General features: G+C 51.7%; 1 protein-coding gene across 6 annotated transcripts; it reads right to left on the bottom strand.

Moving 5' to 3' along the window:
• Nucleotides 1–1,445: 1,445 nt before the first annotated feature.
• SLC52A1 (solute carrier family 52 member 1) lies at nt 1,446–6,599 on the bottom strand. Of its 6 annotated transcripts, none has more exons than XM_063629596.1 (6): nt 6,141–6,599; nt 3,854–3,936; nt 3,473–3,702; nt 2,475–3,354; nt 2,257–2,380; nt 1,446–2,165 (listed from the first exon to the last, which is right to left on the bottom strand). In XM_063629596.1, exons 3-6 carry the CDS (start codon nt 3,600–3,602, stop codon nt 1,953–1,955), a joined length of 1,347 nt encoding a protein of 448 aa, XP_063485666.1. In that variant the 5' UTR covers nt 3,603–3,702; nt 3,854–3,936; nt 6,141–6,599; the 3' UTR covers nt 1,446–1,952. The 6 variants fall into 6 exon arrangements, with proteins under 6 accessions (XP_063485666.1, XP_063485668.1, XP_063485667.1 ...); XM_063629598.1 differs by having other exon boundaries at nt 5,880–6,301; XM_063629597.1 differs by having other exon boundaries at nt 5,891–6,301.
• Between the last annotated feature and the right edge of the window lie 10,420 nt (nt 6,600–17,019).

Raw genomic sequence — 17,019 nt, 5'->3', positions numbered from 1 at the left:
AGGTCAGGAGTTGGAGACCAGCCTGGCCAACATGGTGAAAGTCCGTCTCTACTAAAAATACAAAAATTAGACGGGCATGGTGGTGGGCACCTGTAATCCTGGCTAGTTGGGAGGTTGAGGCAGGAGAATCGCTTGAACCCAGGAGGCGGAGGTTGCAGTGAGCCGAGACTGCACCATTGCACTCCAGCCTGGGCAACAGAGCGAGACTCCGTCTCAAGCAAGCAAACAAACAAACAAAATAAAAAACGAGGTCAAGTTTCAAAAGATGTCACCCCCCAACCCGGCAAAACTCCTCAAGCCCTGTTGTTCCACTCTTGTCCGCCAGGAGGAGAAAAGGTTCCCTCGAAGGACGTCTTTGCTTGCGCGTTCACGGAGCCTTGAGAACGAGAGTGGCCGAGGGGACCCCTGCGGCCGTGCGTGCCCGTGAGTCTCCCGGGCGGGTTGGCGGGTGTGGGGGGCCGAGGCGGGAGGGCGCACGCGCAGAAGGCTGGCTGGGCGTGACACGGCGCCGGGCTTGGGCTTCTGTATTCCGCGTGGCTGGAGCTGGGGCTGGAGGAAGGTCCGGAGGTGGGCGGGAGCCCTGCGGGGATTTCCTCTTCCCCCAGGACTAGTTGTCATCTTCGTTTTTCAGAAGGGAGGACCTGACTCCTTTCAGAATTAGCATTTCTTCCCCTTCGTGGGTGCTCTTGAGTTCCAAAGAAAAGGAAGAGAAGCAGAAGCCTTCATTGAGCAGCTTCTTCTGCCTTAGGGACTTTGCTAGGGGGTAGATCGACCCTAGGGGAAACAATCCCCCCCTTATTAGAGGAGGTTTTGGATCAGGGTTTGCTTTATTTGAAATTTAACAAATACAGAAAAGCAGAAGGAAGAAAATTGAAGTAATCCATGTTTCCACCGGGCGTGGTGGCTCACGCCTGTAATCCCAGCACTTTGGGAGGCCAAGGCGGGTGGATCACGAGGTCAGGAGTTGGAGACCAGCCTGACCAACGTGGTGAAACCCCCGTCTCTACTAAAATTACAAAATTAGCCAGTCGTGGTGGCACACGCCTGTAATACCAGCTACTCAGGAGGCTGAGGCAGGAGAATCACTTGAACCCGGGAGGCGGAGCTTGCAGTGAGCCAAGATCACACTACTGCACTCTGGGTGACAGAGTGAGACTCCGTCTAAAAAAAAAAAAAAGGAAGGGCGCGGTGGCTCACGCCTGTAATCCCAGCATTTTGGGAGGCTGAGGCGGGTGGATAACCTGAAGTCAGGAGTTCAAGACCAGCCTGGCCAACATGGTGAAACCCCATCTCTACTAAAAATACAAAAATTAGCGGGGCGTTGTGTCACTCACCTGTAATCCCAGCTACTCAGGAGGCTGAGGCAGGAGAATCGCTTGAACCCGGGAGGCAGAGGTTGCAGTGAGCCGATACTGCGCCACTGCACTCCAGCCTGAGCAACAGAGTGAGACTCCATTGTCTTTAAAGGCCAATCCCATAGCAAATGACAGAGACTCACTTGAGTGAGAAAGGTTTTTGACAAGAAAACCCACAGAAGAAGAGATAAGCTGTGGATATGATAAGAAAGGCACTACAATCTGTATTTAAATCTAATTGCACATTAGATAATATATGTATGAAAAATTATTTAATCCAGTTCCCTGATTTCATTATATATTTCTTATAAGGTTTTCATTATATATATTTTTTTAATAAAGACACTTTATTGCACAAATCCCACAAAGGTCTCAGGCCCTGGAGCCAAGCCCACAGCCCCAACTTGTCCCCTGGCTCCGGGCCTGGTCTTTGGTGCCCACCCTGGCCTGACATGCCAATGTCTTCTGTGGAGTGTGCAGGTGTCCATGAGCGTTCCTGTGTTGGGGGAAGCCTGCCTGGGCCACAAGTAGTCAGGCACTGTGGCAGCCTCACGATGAAGACAGGTGGGGTGGAGTTGGGTCCCCACCTGCCGAGGCTCAGGGGCCACAGGGGTCTACACAGTCCTTTCTGCTTTGAAAGACGTGGTAGATGCTGGTGGGAGGGAACATGGCACCGGCACCAAGCAGGGAGCCCACTTGGATGGCCACACCAGCTGCCAGCAATGCCGGCCGACCCCCACCATGCAGCAGGGAGCTTGCAGCCACCTTCACATATGAGAACACACACAGACACAGCACCCACGACAGCACCTGCAAGGGAGGACACAGCAGCAGGCTGAGCATGACATGCGCTTGCTCCAGGGGACACCCTCCTCCCCACTTCATGTCCCCACTTGCTCACCACAAGGACCACCCCTGCAGTGGTGCCCACCAGGGGTGGGCAGGGGCTCAGGATTGCCAGTGCCATCAGGTAGGCCCCAAAGAGCATGCCCAGCAGAGAAAGACCAACCAGGCCTGCCAGGGACCTGTTGGGGATGAGCAGAGACTCAGGGCTGGCTGTTCTGGGACCTGGACCCCAACCTTAAGTTCCACCCACCAAGCCTGGGGCCCCTTTTGCACCTGCACAGCACGCCCATGGCCAGGAAGCAGGCAAGGGGGTTGGCGGCACTGCCCAGCACCACAGCCAGGTGGTAGGCCAGGCGCCCATAGGGCAAACAGGAAAAGCTCTGCACAGAAGGCAGCACGCCATTGGTCAGGGCACTGGTGATGGCCAGCAGGCCCAGCAGGAAGGCACCATGGGCTGAGAACAGCCGATGGGCCTCAGGGTCTGGGCCAGGGATGGTGCCTGCTGCCTGGCTCGGTGGCTCCTGCAATGGCAAAGCCTCTTCTTCCTCCTTCTCTTCCTCCTCTGCTCCTGGGGATCCCAACTGAAGTTCCGGCCCTGAGCCCCCTGTGGTTACAAAGGGGAGTGATGGCAACAGCAACAGGAGACCCTGGAAGGCGGCAGCTGAAGTGACCAGAAGGGCAGTCAGTGCCCAGAAAAAGGTGCTGGCAGGAAAATGCTCAGGGAAGTCGAGGGGAGGCCCAGAGGTGCCATTGGTGGGGGCTGGTGGGCACTCGAGGCGGCCCACACCTTGCACTAGGGCCAGCACACAGGGGAGCAGGGCACTGAGACCCTGACCCAGGAAGAAAGACCGTAAGAAAGGAGGTGGCAGGTGGCTCAGGAAGGGCAGGAAAGTGACATTAGAGGTACAACAGGCCATTGCCAACACCAAGGCCAGAGTTAGGAAGGCCACGGAGTGGAGCTGCCCTGCCACTGGGGCCACGTGGTGCCACAGTGGGGCCAGCAGGGCTGTGCCCACTACACTCAGCACCTGTACCACCTGGATGGGGACCTGCTCGCCCTTGCCCGGGGCCAGCCGCCTCCACAGGGTCACCACCAGCAGACCCAGGTTTCCCAGCGCCACAACCACAGAGAGGTATGAGGGGAGGCTCCAACCTGCAGGGAAGGAATGATGCCATGTCAGGAGCACAGTGGCTAAGGGACAAAGAGCTGCCACAGGCCACCTTTCTGGGCACACCCGCCCCACGCTTCCCTGTACCTCCCTCCCACTCACCCTCTGGAAGGTCTTTTACCACCACAGGCAGCTCCACCCAGATCCCATTGACAGCAGCCCAAGAGCCCATGCCAAAAAGGGCCACCAGCAGGTGGGTCAGCACCAGACGGCCCAGCGTGGGTGCTGCCATTCAGCCCAAAGCTGGACCCTCCAGGACAGAGCAAAGGTCACAGGCAGGTCCTTCCCTACGTAGGTCCAAAGATGCTTTGGCTTTTCTGGAAACTGGAGATCTAGTTGGAAGGAAACAGACAGGCTGGCAGGTAATAGGCTGGTGGGACAGAACCGGAGTCAGAAGACAAGTCGTTCAGACTGCTAAGACCAGGGCAACTGGAGGGAGCGGTGGCCGGGGGCCGAGCGGGGAAGGGGGCAGGCAGGACTTACCACGGGGCACCGGCTGTGCGTGTGGGGATGGTGACCCAGCAGTGCCAGCAGGGAGACAGGCAGGAAGCTGGCCCGAGGTGCAGCTGCCCCAGAGAAGCAAAGAGGGAGCTGATTTTCCTACCCACAGAGGACCCGGTGTCTGAGTTGTCAAAACAGCTCAGCAATGGCCGGGTGTGGTGGCTCACGCCTGTAATCCCAGCACTTTGGGAAGCTGAGGCAGGCAGATCGCCTGAGGTCAGGAGATTGAGACCATCCTGGCCAACATGGTGAAACCCCGTCTCTACTAAAAATACAAAAATTAGCTGGTTGTGGTGGCGGGTGCCTGTAATCCCAGCTACTCAGGAGGCTGAGGCAGAAAATTCACTCGAACCCGGAATGCGGAGGTTGCAGTGAGCAGAGATCACGCCACTGCATTCCAGCCTTGGCGACAGAATGAGACTCGGTCTCAAAAACAAAAAACAAAACAAAACAAAAAAACACCTCGGCACCAACACGCTCACCCTGAAATGGATCCCGAGACAAGGGGACCTTTCTGGTGCCACTCGCAACCCTAGCGCTTTTGCGACACTCAGGACTTGCCGAGGCAGGTCAAGTTGGAGAGGGGAGTGGCTGGGGCGGGCTCTGCCCTGAGGGGCATCTACGTGCTGCTCTCCCGCCTGCGTCCGGTGGGCGTCCCGCGGGCGTCTCGCGAGCCGCCAGGTGCGCAGGGGTCCCCGCGCCTCTGGATCCAGCAGTCCCCGGACCCAGCGGCTGGCGGTCCGCCTGAGAGGGAGCCCCCTCCGCCGGGGAGGCGCCCCAGCCCAGAGCCCACACGGCTCGGGTTTTGTTGTTTGTTATTTAAATTAATTAATTAATTAATTTTGAGACAGGGTCTTGCTCTGTCACCCAGGCTACAGCGCAGCGGTGGCGATCGCGGCTCACTACAGCCTCAACCTCCTAGGCTCAAGCGATCCTCCCACCTCAGCCTCTCCCCACCCCCCACAAGTAGCTGGGACCACAGGCGAGCATCACCATGTCCAGCTAATTTTTCTTTTTTTTTTTGGTAGAGACTAGGTCTCACTATGTTGCTCAGGCTGGCTTCGAACTCCTGGGCTCAAGCAGTCTTCCTACCTCAGCCTCCCAAGTAGCTGGGACTACAGGCGCACCACACCTACTACCGCCACGCTCAGCTGTTTTTACACTTTTTTTTTTTTTTTTTTTGAGAAGGAGTTTTGCTCTTGTTGCCCAGGCTGGAGTGCAATGGCGCGATCTCGGCTCACCGCAACCTCCACCTCCTGGGTTCAAGCGATTCTCCTGCCTCAGCCTCCCGAGTAGCTGAGATTGCAGGCTCCCACCACCATGCCCTGCTAATTTTTGTATTTTTAGTACACATGGTCTCACCATGTTAGCCGGGCTGGTCTTGAACTCTTGACCTCAGGTGATCCACCTGCCCCAGCCTCCCAAAGTGTTGGAGATTACAGGCGTGAGCCACCGTGCCTGGCCGGCTGTTTTTACACTTTTAAATGGTTGAAAAAAAAAATTAGCTGGACGTGGTGTGCACACCTGGCTAATTTTTGCTTTTATTTTATTTTATTTTTTTGAGATGGAGTCTAGCTCTGTCGCCGAGGCTGGAGTGCAGTGGTGCAATCTCGGCTCACTGCAAGCTCTGCCTCCCGGGTTCACACCATTCTCCTACCTCAGCCTCCCAAGTAGCTGGGACTACAGGCGCCCACCACCACACCTGGCTATTTTTTTTTGTATTTTTTAGTAGAGACGGGGTTTCACCGTGTTAGCCAGGATGGTCTCAATCTCCTGACCTCGTGATTTGCCTACGTCGGCCTCCCAAAGTGCTGGGATTACAGGTATGAGCCACTTCGCGCGGCCTATTTTTACGGATACGGTCTCACTCTGTTTCCCAGACTGGTCTCAAACTTCTAGGCTCAAGCAATCCTCCTGCCTCTGCCTCTCAAAGTGCTCGCATTACAGGCATGAGCCACCATGCCCAGCCGTCCAACTTCTAATTTTTCACTGTCCCTAATTTCCTTACCCAGAAAGTACCTGGAATCCTAGACAATGGTTAGGGCTCCTATTCTGAAGACCTCACCGCAGCATTTAGCATTCCCATGTTGGGGATGGATAGGGAGAGGGCGCTCGTAATTCCCACAGCCTTCTGGGGCGTGGGGCTAGCCTTACAGTAAGCACTTGAAGGCCTTTCATTCATGAACTGTTGTGCAGGGGATAAACTCTTCCTACTGACTTCCTGTTGAACCCCCGTTTCACTTCCCGTGTCTGCGTAGAGAAAGCTCACCACAGAGAAATGTGCTGTCTTCCTTTGCCTTCTGCTCCGGCAGCAGCTCTCTGCCCTCTCCTCTATCTCAGGAACACCTGGCCTCAGAGCTCAGAGGAGGAGGTCAGCCCAATCCGTCTGAATCGTTATCTTATTCCTTCTGGCTTCAATCTGGCTCCTCCTGGATCTTGAACCCTTCCCTGTGGGTTAAAAGGCCATAGTCCTTTTTTTTTTTTTTTTTAATTTGGGACGGAGTTTCACTTTTGTTTCCTAAGCTGGAGTGCAGTGGTGCTATCTCGGCTCACTGCAGCCTCTGCATCCTGGGTTCAAGTGATTCTCCTACCTCAGCCTCCAGAGTAGCTGGGATTACAGGCATGCGTCACCACGCCTGGCTAATTTTTTTTTTTTTTTTTTTTTTTTTTTTTTTTTTTTTTTAGTAGAAACAGGGTTTCTCCATGTTGGCCAGGCTGGTCTTGGACTCCCGACCTCAGGTGATCCACCCCCCTTGGACTTCCAAAGTGCTGGGATTATAGGTGTGAGCCACTGCGCCTGGCAAAAGGCCATAGTTCTTACCCTGCCAGCATGACTGTGTCTGGGCCTGGCCTGGTTTTAACAACTCACCTAGGGGGCAGAGAAAACCCAGCCAGCTGGTACAACTTAAACCTTTAGGGTGAATTTAACATTGTCTTACCTCCTGCCCGAACAGATACCTCTACGGAGCAAACATTTCGTGAGATAAGGCCACGGATGAGGTTTGATACTGTCCCATTAAAGACTTGGGAATATTTGGAACTCAAATCTCAGAGGGGCCTTGAGTGGCAGCACTGGCTTTCAAGGGCTGGAAAGAACTTTAGAGAACATTTAATCCATCATCTCATTGTATTCTTTTTTTTTGAGATGGAGTCTCGATCTGTCGCCCAGGCTGAAGTGCAGTCATGCAATCTTGGCTCACTGCAACCTCTGCCTCCCGGGTTCAGGTGATTCTGCTGTCCCAGCCTCCCACGTAGCTAGGATTACAGGCACCCGCCACCTTGCCTAGCTAATTTTTGTATTTTTAGTAGAGATGGGGTTTCACCATGTTGGCCAGGCTGGTCTCAAACTCCTGACCTCAGGTGATTCACCCGCCTCGGCCTCCCAAACTGTTAGCATTACAGGTGTGAGCCACCGTGCCCAGCCAATCATTGTATTCATTTTTGAAAGTATTTATGGAAGGCCCACTGTATAGAATGCATTTTGTTATGTATTTGGATGACATAAAGGCATATAATATACATAAGTAAAATCCTACAAGGCCTGGCCCTGTCCTTCCTCTCCTACCTCCTTTCTAGCACTCTTGGCCTCCCAACAAATTGCTTATGGTTCTCTGCTGTACCCACACTGTGTCCTACCTTTGTGCCTTTCCTCTTCCTGGAAGATCCTCCACACCTCACAGCCCCCCTCTACTGGCTGGCTCCTACTCACCGGTGAGTCTCAGCTTAGCTGCTGTAGCCTCAGGAGGCCTTGACTCTCTCAGACTGGGTTAAGTATCTCCCTCCCTTCCTCCCTCCCTCCCTCCCTCCCTTCCTTCCTTCTTTCCTCCGTTCCTTCTTTTCTTTTCTTTCCTTTCCTTCCTTTCTTTATTTTTCTTTATTATTATTATTACTTTTTTTGAGATGGAGTCTTGCTCTTGTTGCCCAGGCTGGAGTGCAATGGCACCATCTTGGCTCACCACAACCTCTGCCTCCCGAGTTCAAGCGATTCTCTAGCCTCAGCCTCCCAAGTAGCTGGGATTACAGGTGTGCGCCACCACACCTGGCTAATTTTGAATTTTTAGTAGAAATGAGGTTTCTCCATATTGGTCAGGCTGGTCTCGAACTCCTGACCTCAGGTGATCCGCCTGCCTGCAGCCTCCCAAAGTGCTGGGATTATAGGTGTGAGCCACTGTGCCTGGCCACCTGTCCTTTCTTTCTACGGGGTCTTGCTCTGTTGCCCAGGCTGTAGTGCAGTGGTGTGATCACAGCTCACTGCAGCCTTGATCCCCAAGGCTCAAGCAGTCCTCCCACCTCAGCTCCTTCAGTAGCTGGGGCTACAGGTACATGCCACTACACCTGGCGAATTTTTTTAATTTTTTGTTTTTTGGTAGAGACAGAGTCTCACTATGTGGTCCAGGCTGGTCTTAAACTCCTGAGATCAAGCAATACTCCCACCTTGGCCTCCCAAAGTGCTGGGATTACAGGTGTGAGCCACTGCGCCCAGCCCCCTTTGCGTTTTAAGCTTACCTTATCACCACACTTACCATGTGATCATGAAATTATAGATTTTGTGCTTGTCATGTCATGCCTTGACCCTGGACTCCTTGCCTTTAGGGATTGAACCTTATTAACCCTTTTAGTCAGACCCAGATTTTCCTCTAATAGGATTCAGCCTGGTACGAGAGAGAAGGCAGCATAATCGTGTAACATGATTCCATCAGGGTGGGCATGACAGATGCCAGAAGAGCAGTACAAATGAAGAAACTGAGGCTGTGGCTTGCCTGAGGTCACCCTTAGCTTCTTGGCAGGTGGCCAGAGCTGGAAGTCTACCTCCAGTTGGATGCAGGGGCCTGAGAAGGAATTTGAAAGCAACCTGACCTTTCACCTCAGAGCTGAAGTCCTTGAGCCTCAGGGCAGTTGTGACTAAGATCAGGAGCCCACAGCCTAAACAGGGGAATGTTCTGGGTGATGAGGCAGTGAGGAGTAGTGAAAGGAGCCTGAGACTGGGCACCAGGAGACCTGGGTCTTGGTTCATGCTGTGTTCCACCTGACCTCTCGCCTTCAATTCACTTTAGTCCGTGACGAGAACCGTTGGGTCAAATGGGCCTCCCCAAGATGTCACATCTTTTTCTGAGCATAAGGTGACTTCTGTCCTTCCCCAAGCATCTCCTGGCCAATAAACTGCCCTTCCTTAAGATCCAGCTCAGCTTCTACCTCCTGAGTGAAGCCTCTTCATCTTCCTCACCAGGTGGAGGCTGAGGGCTTCTCTCCCCTCCTCTGAACTCCCATAGAAAAAATTTACCGGCCAGGCGTGGTAGCTCACACTTGTAATCCCAGCACTTTGGGAGGCTGAGGTGGGTGGATCACCTGAGTTCAGGAGTTCGAGACCAGTCTGGCCAACATGGTGAACTCTGTCTCTACAAAAAAAAATACAAAAATTAGCCGGGCATGGTGGCGTGCGCCTGTAACCTCAGCTACTCGAGAGGCTGAGGCAGGAGAATCTCTTGAACCCGGAAGGCAGAGGTTGCCATGAGCCAAGGTAGTGCCTCTGCACTCCTGCCTGGGCGACAGAGCAAGATGCCGTCTCAAAAAAAGAAAAAAGAAAAATTTATGTTCCCCTTCTTAGGAAGCTGAATCTTGTCCTGCTTTACTTTTTACTTATGTGCTTATCTTGTTTTCCCCTAGTAACTTACCCCCATTACATTTCCCCCTCTCAAAAGCAAAGGCTGTATTGGTTTATGTAGCTTCCTTACTACCTAACTTATGGTAGATGTTCAAATATTTGTGTTTTGTTTGTTTGTTTGTTTTTAGACTTTGAGTCTCACTCTATCGCCCAGGCTGGAGTGCGGTGGCATGCTCCCAGCTTACTACAACCTCTGCCTCTTGGGTTCAAGCAATTCTCATGCCTCAGCCTCCCAAGTAGCTGGGATTACAGGCATGAGCCACCATGCCCGGCTAATTTTTGTATTTTTTTAGTGGAGACAGGGTTTCACCATGTTGCCAGGCTGTTCTCAAACTCCTGACCTCAAGTGATCCACCCGCCTCAGCCTCCCAAAGTGCTGGGATTACAGGTGTGAGCCACCGCGTCTGGCTCAAATATTTGTGGACCAAAAGAATGGCTCCCTCTTATCAGTAAACTGCAGTGGCCAAAGGCATGGACTCTGAGCCACCCGCTAGCTGTGTGACTTTGGGAAGTCACTTAAGCTTTCTGTGCTGAAATGTCCCCAACAGTAATAGGGACATAATGGTGCCAACTTCATGAGGCTGTACTGAGGCATCGATGGGCACCTGGCCCCATGCCTGGCACATGGTAAGCACTGTCAGTGTTAGCTCCTACGCCCTTCCTCCTTCAAAATGTGTCAGAGCTGTCGGCTCACGCCTGTAATCCCAGCACTTGGGGAGGCCTAGGCGGGTAGATCATTAGGTCAGGAGTTCAAGACCAGCCTGGCCAACATGGTGAAAACCCGTCTCTACTAAAAATACAAAAATTAGCCAGGCATGGTGGAGGGCACCTATAATCCCAGCTACCCGGGAGGCTGAGGCACGAGAATTGCTTGAACCCGGGAGGCGGAGGTTGCAGTGAGCCAAGATTGCACCACTGCACTCCAGCCTGGGCGACACAGCGAGACTCTGTCTAAAAGAAAAAGTGTGTCAGAGCTGTGAAGCTGTCCTTGCTACTGAAACACTGTGGGGGAATGAGACATTTCCCCTTCCCGAGAGGCTTCTTCCTCGACCTCCAAATCTGCTCTGACCAATCTACTGATAAGTGGTGAAACTCTCCCAGGGAGCTTTTCTTGTCCTAGATATTTGTATGGATTACTTGGTTTGGGTCTACAGTTTAAAGTAGAGTGAGATTGGCCAGGTGCAGTGGCTCATGCCTGTAATCCCAGCACTTTGGGAGGCCGAGGCGAGTGGATCACAAGGTCAGGAGATCGAGACCATCCTGGCTGACACAGTGAAACCCCGTCTCTACTAAAAATACAAAAAAAATTAGCCAGGCGTGGTGGTGGGCGCCTGTAGTCCCAGCTAATCGGGAGGCTGAGGCAGGAGAATGGCATGAACCCGGGAGGCAGAGGTTGCAGTGAACAGAGATCGTGCCACTGCACTCCAGCCTGGGCAACAGAGCAAGACCTAAGACTCTGTCTAAAATAAATAAATAAAATAAAATAAAATGAAAAAAGTAGAGTGTAGATTTACTTTTGAGACAGGGTCTCGCTCTGTCACCCAGGTTGGAGTGCAGTGGCACAACCACAGCTCACTACAGCCTCGACCTCCTGGGCTCAAGTGATCCTCCCGCCTCAGCCTTCCAAGTAGTTGGGACCACGGGCATGCGCCACCACTCCCGGCTAATTTTTAAAGTATTTGTAGAGACAAGGTCTCTCTATGTTGCCCAGGCTTGTTTCGAACCCTGGGCTCAAGCAATCCTGTCTTGGCCTCCCAAAGTGCTAGGATTACAGCCATGAGCCATGGCACCCAGCCTAGATTTACTTTTTTTTTTTTTTTTTTTTGAGACGGAGTCTTGCTCTGTCACCCAGACTGGAGTGCAGTGGCGCGATCTCGGCTCACTGCAACCTCCGCCTCCTGGGGTCAAGCGATTCTCCTGCTTCAGCCTCCCAAGTAGCTGGGATTACAGGCACCCACCACCACGCCCAGATAATTTTTGTATTTTTAGTAGAGACGGGGTTTCACCATGTTGGTCAGGCTGGTCTTGAACTCCTGACCTCAGGTGATCCACCTGCCTCGGCCTCCCAAAGTGCTGGGTTTACAGGCGTGAGCCACCATGCCTGGCTGGTTTAAATGTTTTTAATTCCACAGGGTGAGGGGAATTTTCTTAGGATGAAAGAGACTGAGGTGCTGAAGTGGGAGGTGGTGAAATAACACAAATAATGGAGTGAAAGCTGGGCTACAACCCAGTGGAGGGAAAACAAACATGTTCCACATGGATTTCCACTGGGCATGGGGGCTCATGCTGTCATCCAAGAACTTTGGGAGGCCGAGGAGAGAGGATCGCTTTGAGCCCAGGAGTTCAAGGCCAGCCTGGGCAACATGGCAAAACCCCATCTCTACAGAAAAAAAATGCCAGGAGCGGTGGCTCACGCCTGTAATCCCAGCACTTTGGGAGGCCAAGGCAGGCGGATCACGAGGTCAGGAGATCGAGACCATCCCGACCAACATGGTGAAACCCCGTCTCTACTAAAAATACAAAAATTAGTTGGGTGTGGTGGTGGGTGCCTGTAATCCCAGCTACTCGGGAGGCTGAGCCAGGAGAATGGCTTGAACTCAGGAGGCAGAGGTTACAGTGAGCCAAGATCATGCCACTGCACTCCAGCCTGGTGACAGAGGAAGGCTCTGTCTCAAAAAAAAAAAAAAAAAAATTAGCCAGGTGTGGTGGTGTGCACCTATAGTCCCAGCTACTCAGGAGGCTGAAGCAGGAAAATTGCTTAAGCCCGGGGACGAGGTTGCGGTGAGCTGAGATCACACCACTGCACCCCAGCCTGGAGCCTAGGAGTTTGAGGCCTCAGTGAGCCCAGATCGCACCACTGCACTCCAGTCTGAGCAACATCCTGTCAAAAAAAGAAAAAAGAAGTAAACATGTTTCTTTCATTTCAATTGTCTATTAACCACAATGAAACCCTGAGCTCAAAGCAGCTAGTCCTTTGCTTGTTTTTGCTCCCCTACACCACTAATAATTTCTGTTATAGAAACTTTGACTATTTTTTTTTTTTTTTTTTTTTTTTTTTTGAGACGGAGTCTCGCTCTGTCGCCCAGGCTGGAGTGCAGTGGCGCGATCTCGGCTCACTGCAAGCTCCGCCTCCTGGGTTCACGCCATTCTCCTGCCTCAGCCTCTCTGAGTAGCTGGGACTACAGGCGCCCGCCACCACGCCCGGCTAATTTTTTGTATTTTTAGTAGAGACAGGGTTTCACCGTGGTCTCGATCTCCTGACCTCGTGATCCGCCCGCCTCGGCCTCCCAAAGTGCTGGGATTACAAGCGTGAGCCACCGCGCCCGGCCGAAACTTTGACTATTTTAAGGCTCCCGGTTGTAGCTGTGCTTCTTTTCACAGAGCCTACATCTGGCACCAGACAGAGGCCTGCAGGGAAAGTGAGCCTTCTCAAGCCCTGCATTCTTTCAAAGAGGGGACAAACTACAGACACTCATTTTGGGTGTCTTCCCAGGCACGGGTGCTGAAATTATCCTCTGTTCTGGTGTGGGGCAAGGGTGGGATTGGAGGAGGCTGCCTGGGCAAGCGTGGTCCTCCTCACGCTGTTGCTTGTCACCTTTCAAGGGCATTTATTTTGTTTCTGTTATGATAAATAATAAGATTTTTCCGTGGAGGACTGGACAATCGGAGGAACTTCAAGAGGAGGGGCATATTCCTGCCTTTGGGACAGCTTTGCTGCGGGGAAGGAAAGGAGAAAGGAAAAGATAGACTTAGAAAGCTTCAGTGCAGGCCAGATGCGGTGGCTCAAACCTGTAATTCCAGCACTTTGGGAGGCCGAGGCAGGTGGATCACCTGAGGTCAGGAGTTCGAGACCAGTGAAAACCCGTCTCTACTAAAAATACAAAAATTAGCCGGGTGTGGTGGCGGGCATCTGTAATCCCAGCTATTCAGGAGGCTAAGGCATGGAATCACTTGAACCCAGGAGGCGGAGGTTGCATTGAGCCGAGATCTTGGCATTGCACTCCAGCCTGGGCGACAAGAGCAAAACATCGTCTCAAAAAAAAAAACAACAAACCACAGCTTCACTATGCATCCTTGAGCTGGTTTTCTATTTCAGTTGAATGCATATTGCAGTTTATCATGATCACATGCAAGCGCTGCCCTACAGCTGGGCGGTGAGTTCAGAGCAGTAACCGTGGAGACTGAGAGAAGATTGCGTGTCATCCCCCCAAACAGCATTCCAGTGTGGAGTGCCGAATCCAGATGTGAAGAACACAAACAAACAGTATGCAAAAGTTCAGAAGTTAGACTGTTTTTCAGATTGTGCCATTGGGCTACTGAAAAGAGACATAAAGATGCAATTCCAACATATTGTATGATCCTGTTTATATGAAATATATAGAATAGGCAAACCTCTAGAAACAGAAAGTCTCACCTGTCCAGGCTCAGCTCAGAGTGCCACTCCAGTAAGCACAGGCAAGTTAATAAGTGAAAAGATACAGGTTAATCCCAGGCACAGTGGTTTGCACCTGTAATCCCAGCACTTTGGGAGGCTGAGTGGGGTGGGGGGTGGGTCACCTGAGGTCGGAGTTCAAGACCAGCCTGACCAACATGGCGAAACCCTGTCTCTACTAAAAATACAAAATTAGCCGGGCATAGTGGCACATGCCTGTAATCCCAGCTACTTGGGAGGCTGAGGCAGGAAAATTGCTTGAACCCAGGAGGCAGAGATTGCAGTGAGCCGAGATTGTGTCATTGCATTCCAGACTGGACAACAAGAGGAAAACTCCGTATCAAAAAAAAAAAAAAAAAAGGAAAGAAAGAAAATAAAAGATCCAGGTTAGAGACATACCCTATCACTGTGACATTGATAAAGATCATATTGTAAAATGGTGAGGGGAGTGGTATGAAATATTTCATGGGAAATACACGCGGCCAGTAGACATGTGGAAAAGATGCTCTCCCTGACTGTATATATCAAAGAAAGGCAAATTAAGACATCAGTAGGATACCATTTGTCAAGTTGAAAATAGTATTTTACAGGCCAGGCACAATGGCCCATGCCTGTAGTCCCAGCACTCTGGGAGGCTGAGGTGGGCGGATCACAGGAGCCCAGGAGTTCGAGACCAGCCCATGCAACATGGCAAAACCCCATCTCTATAAAAAATAAAATTTAGTTGGGCCTGCTGGTGTGCACCTGTAGTCCCAGCTACTCAGGAGGCTGAGGTGGGAGGATCCCTTGAGCCCAGAAGGTTGAGGTTTCAGTGAACCGAGGTCACACCACAGTGCTCCAGCCTGGGCGAAAGAGCGAGACCCTGTCTGAAAAAAGAAAAATAATACTTTTCAGATAATTTGATTGGTTGGAATTCAGTGAAAGAATCTCAAACCCTGCTGCTATAAATTGGTAGATGGAGGAATTCAGTTACCAGAAGAGGAACAGAGGCACTGGGTAGGTAAAAGCAACAAGGGCTCATTACAAAGCTTTTCTTATTTTGGTCTTTTTTTTTTTTTTTCCTGGATAAGTCTCTCGAAACAGAATTATTGGGTGAAACTGTATGACATAGTTGAGGCTCTTGTGATAGACTACCAAGTTTCTTTCACAAATGGTGATTCTGATATTCCTTTGCATTAGCAGTACAGGGGTGTGCCCTATGCCACCACTCAAAAACAAGCTTTGAAAATGAAAGATAGGCCAGGCACAGTGGCTCAGGCCTGTAATCCCAGCACTTTGGGAGGCCGAGGCAGGTCGCTTACCTGAGGTCAGGAGTTCGGGACCAGCCTGGCCAACATGGTGAAACCCTGTCTCTACTAAAAATACAAAAATTAGCTGGGCGTGGTGGCGGGTGCCTGTAACCCCAGCTACTCAGGAGGCTGAGGCAGGAGAATCGCTTGAATCAGGGAGACAGAAGCTGCAGTGAGCTGAGATCGCGCCACTGCACTCTGGCCTGGGTGACAAGAGCAAGACTCGGTCTCAAAAAAAAAAAAAAAAAGAAAAGAAAATGAAAGACAAAATAACACCTGTAAGCCAAGTGAATAAAGTGCAACAAGACTACAGATTTTTTTTTTTTTTTTTGAGACCGAGTCTCGCTCTTGTTGCCCAGGTTGGAGTACGGTGGTGTGATCATTAGTCACCACAGCCTCGAACTCCCAGGCTCAGGCAATCCTCCCACCTCAGCCTCCCAAGTAGCTAGGACTACAGGTGTGCACTACCATATCTAGCTTTTTTTTTTTTTTTTTTTTTTTTGAGACAGAGTCTCGCTCTGTTGCCCGGGCTGGAGTGCAGTGGCGCAATCTCGGCTCACTGCAAGCTCCGCCTCCCGGGTTCACGCCATTCTCCTGCCTCAGCCTCTCCGAGTAGCTGGGACTACAGGCGCCCGCCACCGCGCCTGGCTAATTTTTTGTATTTTTTTAGTAGAGACGGGGTTTCACCGTGGTCTCGATCTCCTGACCTCGTGATCCGCCCGCCGCGGCCTCCCAAAGTGCTGGGATTACAAGCGTGAGCCACCGCGCCCGGCCTTTTTTTTTTTTTTAAGACGGATCTCACTCTGTTGCCCAGGCTGGAATCCAATGGTACGATCTCAACTCACTGCAACCTCTTCCTCCCAGGTTCAAGTGTTTCTCCTGCCTCAGCCTCCCGAGTAGCTGGGACTATAGGCATGTGCCACCATGCCTGGCTAGTTTTTGTATTTTTAGTAGAGATGGGGTTTCACCATGTTGGCCAGGCTGATCTCAAACTTCTGACCTCAGGTGATCTGCCCGCCTCAGCCTCTCGAAGTGCTGGGATTACAGGTGTGAGCCACTGCGCCCAGCCAACCAGCTAATTTTTGTAGAGACAGGGTTTTGCCATGTTGCACAGACTGGTCTGGAACTCCTGGCTCAAGTGATCTTCCTGCCATGGCCTCCCAAAGTGCTGGTCAGATCTCAGTTTGGACACTACACCAAGCCATGAGGAGGTCTCCGGATTTCTGTGCCTCATTTTGTGCAACTGCTAAATAAGGGACTTGGACTGGCTGACTTTTTTTTTTTTTTTTTGAGACGGAGTCTCGCTCTGTCGCCCAGGCTGGAGTGCAGTGGCGCAATCTCGGCTCACTGCAAGCTCCGCCTCCCGGGTTCACGCCATTCTCCTGCCTCAGCCTCTCCGAGTAGCTGGGACTACAGGCGCCTGCCACCACACCCGGCTAATTTTTCTTTTTGTATTTTTAGTAGAGACGGCGTTTCACTGTGGTCTCGATCTCCTGACCTCGTGATCCGCCCGCCTCGGCCTCCCAAAGTGCTGGGATTACAAGCGTGAGCCACCGCACCCGGCCTGACTGGCTGATTTTTAAGTCTCTTGTGGCATTAATATTTTATAACTCTATAATAACAGCTTCTCTACAGCTTTGAAAGGTTTGGAACAGAGGAAGAATAGCTGAAATTTATTTGTTGCCAGGAGCTGGGACAAACTGATACTCAGTGGAAGGAGTCCTGAGAAGAAAGAAGTGAAGAAAATGGCTGGTGTCAGTCCACA

Source organism: Symphalangus syndactylus, chromosome 20 (assembly GCF_028878055.3).
Source record: "Symphalangus syndactylus isolate Jambi chromosome 20, NHGRI_mSymSyn1-v2.1_pri, whole genome shotgun sequence".
NCBI classification, from domain to species: domain Eukaryota; kingdom Metazoa; phylum Chordata; class Mammalia; order Primates; family Hylobatidae; genus Symphalangus; species Symphalangus syndactylus.
This window is presented reverse-complemented; position numbering and strand designations above follow the sequence as displayed.